The sequence below is a fragment of the Melanerpes formicivorus genome, unplaced genomic scaffold (assembly GCF_026170545.1).
Source record: "Melanerpes formicivorus ecotype bairdi unplaced genomic scaffold, bMelFor1.0.p_v2 SCAF_1, whole genome shotgun sequence".
NCBI classification, from domain to species: Eukaryota; Metazoa; Chordata; class Aves; order Piciformes; family Picidae; genus Melanerpes; species Melanerpes formicivorus.
This window is the reverse complement of record NW_027142353.1, coordinates 54,532,813-54,540,588: the sequence shown is the minus strand read 5'-3', so window position 1 is coordinate 54,540,588 and position 7,776 is coordinate 54,532,813. Positions and strand designations below refer to the sequence as shown.

Here is a 7,776-nt window from a genome sequence, read left to right as displayed (position 1 = left end):
CTCTCCGTGTAAAACTTCCTCCTGACCTCCAGCCTGAACTTCCCCTGGCGCAGCCTGAGACTGTGTCCTCTTGTTCTGGTGCTGGCTGCCTGGGAGAAGAGACCAACCTCTGCCTGTTTACAACCCCCCTTCAGGTAGTTGTAGAGAGCAATAAGGTCACCCCTGAGTCTCCTCCTCTCCAGGCTAAGCAGCCCCAGCTCCCTCAGTCTCTCCTCACAGGGCTTGTGTTCCAAACCCCTCACCAACTTCGTTGCCCTTCTCTGGACTCGTTCCAGCAAGTCAACACCCTTCCTAAACTGAGGGGCCCAGAACTGGACACAGTACTCGAGGTGTGGCCTAACCAGTGCAGTATACAGGGGCAGAATGACCTCCCTACTCCTGCTGGCCACACTGTCCTTAATGCAGGCCAGGAATGCATGGTCCTGTCCCCTTTGTTCCTCTTCCTGCATTACCCTGGCTTTCTGCAGGAAGGAGCGGGGAGGAGGGGACCATGTCTAGACACCTTAGTGTCTGCCTGGGGTTGTGCTGGGGCCGTTTGGTCCTACCACAACACTAGGCCATACCACTTCTGTACTCTATAGCCTGCATCACTGATTCACCCCCAAAATGAAAATGTTATTCAATATTTAATGATCAGACCCTGCCGTTACAGATGGACTACGCAACGCCAACCTCAACTGGCAGTATTAATACCCTTTTATTTCAAGCGTTATGAATTTCCAAAACACATACAAATAAAATACTTATTACAAAATTCCATTTGCTAGAGTTTCTTCAGGAATATACATCAAGCATGATCCCAGCACACAGATAAATGACTTCTACAGAGAGCATTACAGAGCAATAAACACTAGTGAAACAGCCGGTCTTTCCAGATACGTTACAACAAAAACAGTTTCCTTCCCCATTGCCACATCCATTTGAATCCTAATTATTTAAATTGTTTTTAATAGCCAGGTCTGAAGTTCAAATGTGTAAGTAAACTGACTGTGAAGTCAACAGGCACTCAGAAGACCTGAAAGGGAGAAGAAGCAGTAGTTCGAAAATATTTTTCAAGTTCACTAGTTCAGGGGTAAAAATCCCTGAGACAGAAAAACATCCAACCCATTCTCTTTGATGGGGAGATGTTTATCAAGGGATATTGCCAACAGACAGCTGTAAAGATAAACTATAAGATCGAAGAGCAACAGTAAGACAGAGCTAGGAAACCAATCTGTAATGCCAGGTAATGAGGAATGCCTTTGTAGGGCAGCATGGGACTTCACCAAGGCTGCCTACTTGCAATGGAAGCATTCAGCAGAAATATATACAGAGATACAAAGCACAGGATACATACATGCTAATCTTGTCATTAAGATGGGAAATCATTTTAGAGCATGTGTCAAACTATAATGCTTCTTAAATAGAAACAGTATACAACTGACCTCAAGAGTGAAACTATAAACAAGAATAAACAAAATATTGCACCCCAGGACAAAGTCACCACCAGGACATTTATTACTTTAAGCCAGCAGGTTAAGAATCATAGATCCATGTATATTTTCTCTTGCTTTATGCCCATGCAGAGCTGCTCAGCTACAAGTGTTTAATAGACCAGGCCACTAAATTCTCTGAGACCCAGAAACTGATCTCAGAGGCAGCATGCCTCTGACCTTCCACCTCAAGTCCCTGAGCTGCTGCTGGACATCAAAACAGCTCTACTGGTTCTATGTTTTATGAGTCATACCCCAGCAGAGTCCTGTACCTTGCTACATGCTGTGACAAGGGTCCCAACTACATCCTTTTCCTTAAGCCTATTGTGCATACAGAAATTGCACAACTGATTTATGATGCCATGCTGATTTTCAGTGCTACTTAACATGTAGGTAGGTCAAGCTAGCTGCATCAAATACAAGATCACCCACACTGCTCACTAATCTGAGCCTTCAGAATAGCAGAAGAAAAGTGCAATACTTCCAGGTTCTTGAAGCATTCAAAGCATTAGGAAGTCTGTTACATCTGACAGATAGCAAGCACAACAGTAAGCAACACTTGGAGAAAAGTGTGGCATAAATGGTGAAAGCAAGATAAAGCAGAGTCCAAGCCTAATCTAAAGATCTAATCCTAAAGGTTAATAGAGGTTTTACGACCAGTATGCTTAAGTCTATGATAAACTACAGGTTTAGAACTATTAACAACTAAACAAGCGTTTAGGTTCTGACCTAAAGGTCTATAAATTACCACTGTGGGGGGATGATCTAGTTTGAAATCAGATTATCTTGAACTAGAAAGCAATCCTCATGCTTATGCGAGGCCCTCATGCTAGCCACACTTGCTCAAGAGCAGGGCAGGACTCTGAAAGAACAGATGTTGACAGCACGTGCCCTGTGCAATTTTCACAGTGAATTATTTATGTCACTTCCTTAAGAGGGTGGTAGTTAAGCCAAGCTATCCCAGCCCAACCGTTATGTGCTTAGTTTACCAGGAGCAGCAAATTTCTCAGGCATTTGCTCATGTGTTGCTTTATCAAAAGGCCTCAGGAAAACAGCAGCTAGAGGGGAAGAACACATCACCTTTCCCAGCAAGGCATTCTCCAGTGTGCTTATTGTGAGGAAGATGCACATCAAGCTGCCACAGCTTGATTTGTGATAACCTTCCCTCTAAAAGAACATTATATTAGGGCATTTGTTCCACATAGGGATGCGTGGTTTTATGGCAGGATTGCTGCTCCAGTTCTCTAAATGGACTCTACAGACTTCAGGCTTTTGCCCTAGATTTAGGTCACTAGTAATTGGACGTGTGGAAAATGCACAGGCTCAGTGCAGTGTGGCTTAATTAATTTCTTAGTCTGTTGATTTGGCAGTCATCCTACAAAACAGAACAGTTGGATATTTAAACTTGCACAGAACACCACATTGTGACAATAGCAAGCCTCCAAAAAAAAAATAAGCCAGATTCTTGTAGTACCAGTGAAATAAATGTTTTAAATTGCCTGGGCTTCCAAAGCTTTAGTTGCTCAGGTGAGCCTATCATTTTGGTTAATTAAAAGGAGTTCTCTCTCTTTTGCAGTATGCAGATTGAAATGCATTTTGAAAATAAAACAGCACAAACCAAAAAACTGCAAGGTTTTAACAAGACCTTCTCAAGATGGAGCACAGAACTGACAGGTGCCAAAATCTCACCACCAATGGATCAGAATCATCTGCAGCAACTCCCTGTCTGGGACATCCTATTCCTAAGCAACTGGTGAGGGCACCAACTACATGTTAATGCCACAGGCTGAAAGAGAAAGGGTTCTGTGCATTATTTTGAGCTGTATCAGGCACCTTTCAGTATTGGTAACTACTGCTGAAGGATCATGTTCATGATGAAGAAAAGCTCATCCACTGAAGTAAGAATTAAAATTCTTTCTGCTCCCAGAAGGCTTTTACCACAGTTTTTTAGTCAATTTGCTTGATGTGTTTTAAACCCTTCTTGAAGGACACAGAACCACCCCACTGTGTTGTGTCCTGGCCACCCTGCCAAGCTTTCTGTTGGAGGGCACCTCGCTACCATCTATTTACTTCACATGTCCCATGCGCTTTAGGTAGTTTTGGCTTAAGTCTAGACAACAAATGAGAAGAGACAGCTGCCTCCCTGTAGGAACTTTTCTCACTGATGACCCTGGGGGTTGAGCTGGCAGAGCTATCTGGGCTTTGTAAAATGGCTGGCTCTACAAAACAGCCTTATAAAACTCTACTCTTAGCTGGAGTAAAATATTCATTTCAGATCAGGAAGCATTGTATGCTTTGATGAAGAAATAGGTTCTGTACTTGAGCAGATAGTTTTATGTCATTTTCAAGCTGACCTAACATGCCTACCTTGATTTAAAATAAAAAAGCACCCAAGCCCTTACTCTTAACAAGCGAGTTCTGCCAATAAAAAGAGCCTGAAGACTGAAATACAGTAATTTTAACAGTACTGAAAGGGAAGAGATCTCTTCCAAAGCCTTGTATGCAGTGGTATTCAGATGGTTATTAAAATAAAAACAACATACAGCAATATTTGCAAAAAAAAAAGCTTAATATAATCTTTTGAGTCTATAAACTCTAAACAATAAATATGAAGTGTACATGGCACACCAGAGCAGCTAAATATTAAAACAAGTAATTACAAATTGATAACACTTACCTATCTTGTCAGTGATGTATTTGTCACTACTGTGATACAACACAAGCTTAATACACACAGTGCTTTTCCAAAGGGGAACCACAGGACCGAGTCGACACAGAAGGTGAGGGAAAAGGGGAGACAACAGCAAGGCACAGAAACCTCTCTTGCTGCAGCCCTGTAAGGCACCACTGTGCAAACGTGGAACTATCAAAACTCATAGTGGAGAAATTCTAAACATGTTTAAATGGTTGGATAATCTATTTTAAAGATGACATTATGTTCCTATCTCTGGGAATAAAAACACTTAGGAGCCTTTATTTACTCTTACCAGCTTTTAAAAAACAAGTAAGTGAAATGGGTGAATTACTACCCAAATACAGGAGTCACAGTGAATTTGTCCCAGACAGATTCACAAATGCAAGTGGATTGGATCATGACCTATACTGGCCTTGTTAATAGAGCCTTGGATCCAATATGGTGCAGAGGGAAGTGCTGCCAACTATGTCAAATTGTGTGGTGCACCAGTAGCTCTTAACCAAACAGATGTCAGGGATTAGTATGAGGATGATTTAAATCTAGAGATAAAGGGTCAGTAGCATTAATCTAACATCACGCCTATGGATCTTAATACTCAAAGTTATAACTTATATCTCTCTTGAAAAACTGGGCACCAGCATTCTTCTTCCCTGTTCTGTTCTCTGCTCAGAAAATCCACCATGGGACAAACTTTAGGCAAAAAACTTCTCACTGACTAGTTCACATCTATGTAATTAAGCTAAAAAAAATGTCATCTTTCCCCTTTTTCCTTATGCCCCATGATCCATCCTGCTAGAAATTTCAGTCCTCCCTCCAATGACACAAAAATCTCCCAATTCTGCTGCCATTACTTATAATATGCAAAGGTTGGGCAACTTTTTAAGGTGAGCAGGGGATTTCAATAAAACCTAATTTTTCTTCTAATGGAAGATTTAGGAGGCACTCAGTTCCTCCTAAGTTTTGGAGACAGGACTTTTTTTGTACTTGGGAACAGCAGCAGTAGATGACGCCTCGGAAAATTCGGCTTCCATTCTCGTGACCTGCACAACTGCACAGCACACCATCTGAATGAAGCTGACAATCCAGTTTCTATCTAAGTTTTGTTTTCTTATGTGACATATTCTGCTCTGCACTTCAACACCCTGCCAGAAATCAAAACATTTAAGGTCAGACACAACCTGTAGCTTCAACGATGCTCAGTCTACTGAGCTGATAGAGAGAGAGAAATCAGACCAATCTATCACATTTTAAATGACCGAGGAGCTGGAAAAAGAGAGTCTTCAGTGAGACGTTAACATTCATAGCGCTATTTGTCAAAAGGCTGTGCCAGCTTAGGCATGCTTCATTCCTTATGCTCAGTCCTGTTTTAAGGAACTAAGAATTTGAGTAAATACAATGTAAACAGAGCCAGGTAGACTGCAATAGTAAAGGACAAATATATCATTGATCTGACAGGTTTAAGGCCAACTCTTTGTGATTTGAAACATACCGTATTTTTCCATGGCACTTAATACACTGAAAGTTAGTACTGGGTGACATTAAACAAGAGTATACATATTCATATGTGATATATACATGTAGCTTCAGTTCCTAAAATAGAAATTTCAAGTTTTCTTGCCCAAAGAAAATCAAATTGTGAAAGACCACCTGTGTTCTCCTATACTCAGTAAAGTAATATCACTGTTTTGATCAACTTAGTGCAAACTGACTTAAGTCCAAAGACATACCCTTCCTTGATTTTTAGTCACTACTTACTAAATGCCCCTACTTCTTTTAAAACCCAACTACACTTCTTTATTTGTTTTTCAGAGAACAGCAAACACTTGACAACCAGCATGCTGTTCTAGTCTACATTAACAAAACTTGCTGATATACAAATCATGTTTTGGTCATGCAGCAAAGACGCCCTCCTCAACACAATCCGTCTCTTAATTCAATCGGTCTAGAAGAGGAGGAGCACAGCGCCAGATTTTAATTAGCAGGTCATCCTGGCCACTCCATACTCCAAGCTGACAACAGCAGGCTCAGCTTTCGAGAACTCTTCCACGAATTCACTGTAGCGATTGTCTGCAGTGTTGCTGCCCTCTATAGTTCTTACAGCATCACTGACAGGGATCAGCGGCTGCTCCTTTTTGAAGCATGGAGGGCTCTTCAGGGCCACGGGTGCTGGGTGAACAGGCTGCTGATGTTCCTTCAAAAGGACTGCATCTGGCTGCCCATTTCTCTGCTTTATTTTCTGAAATATAGAGAACAGTTATTAACAGTGAGCATGACTGCTTTACTGGTAATATTCTGCTTTGAAAGGAAGTGAATCCACTTCTTTTGGTGGCCAACTCAAGTGTCTGCAGAACCCTGTATTACATATCCAGGTTAGACATGTAACAACATTATTAAATGTTAGGCCACTGGATAAGGTATTTTTCTCCAGACTATACAGGAACAGATATTACAAGCACAGGATACTTAAAGTTTACATCTGAATAAAAGGCAGAAAGATTGCCTGTCAGTAGCCATAGAGATGGAGAGGTTCTTCTGGGCTTGCCCCTTGTTTGGTTGCTACCAAGATGGGAATACTTTCTGGAAGACAGGCAAAGTAAGGTAGATCTCTGTACAGTTAGCAAGCAAGGAGTTTAGACTACACCATGAGTCTCCTAGAGACAAAATGCTGCTTCATATTTAAGCCCTTATTGTCCTTCCCAAAAATCTTCCAAAAAGACTTTTCTTTTAGACCTGAAAAATGCCAATACAGTTTGTTCAAATGCAGGAATACCATAACAGATGTCAATTAGAAGGCAGGACAGAGTGAAGGACCTGCATAGATCAAAAGAAGAGGAAAGACTTGGATTAAGGATTTGGGTTTGTTTGGTTTTGATTTGTGGTTGGTTTTGTTCTCCTTTTTTTTGTTGGGAGGGTGGGGTGTTGCCTTTGTTGTTTGTTTGTTGTGGTTTTGTTTGTTCGGTTGGTCATTGGGGTTTTTTTATTCAATCAATCTCACCCAGGTACTGGAACCTTGAGCTAGTTAACAGAATTGATTTTGTTGTTGTTGTTCATGTATTTGTGTTCTATTAAACTGATACCAAGCCCAGAAGACTCTGGTGTCTCATCAACTTTTTGAAGACTGAAACAGCAGTAGAAAAGGCTACATCAGGACTTCAAACTACATCTCGTCATCCCTCAAGTGATAAATCTGGGCTCAGGTTTAGTTAAACCTTGGAACATGGTTCTGGAAAATGCAAAACTGATGCTTCAGTTTAATATCTTGATTATTCTTCACCTTGCTTCATCTTGAGTTTCCATCTTGCTGCTTCAGTTATATACAAAAACCTTTTAAACACACAATTAAGATTTGAAACAGTTTAAGTGATCTGCATTCATTTCATTACAATAGGATCAAATCAAATCTTTCCTCCTAGAAAACCTCTACTCCCCACCCCAACACAGCATATACAAGCTGTGTTATCATTTCCAGCCAAACAACTAAGTCAGTCTGGTAATGAGAAAACCTCTCTGTTTCTTAGAAGGTGTTGTTCTGAAGGTTTGGCACCTTACTCGATTATAATGAGGTACAACTTAAAAGCCACTGATTAAGTCATACTAGAATAAACTCAG

At 41.0% G+C, this 7,776-nt stretch overlaps 1 protein-coding gene across 1 annotated transcript in view; it reads right to left on the bottom strand.

Annotated features, from left to right (window-relative positions):
- Nucleotides 1–673: 673 nt before the first annotated feature.
- The window catches only part of MTMR6 (myotubularin related protein 6), a 29,708-nt gene continuing 22,605 nt past the window's right edge, over nt 674–7,776 (bottom strand). Inside the window, exon 14 of the mRNA XM_068143774.1 lies at nt 674–6,403. Within this exon, the coding sequence (XP_067999875.1) occupies nt 6,143–6,403 (261 nt within the window). The 3' untranslated portion in view covers nt 674–6,142. The remainder of the gene's footprint in view (nt 6,404–7,776) is intronic.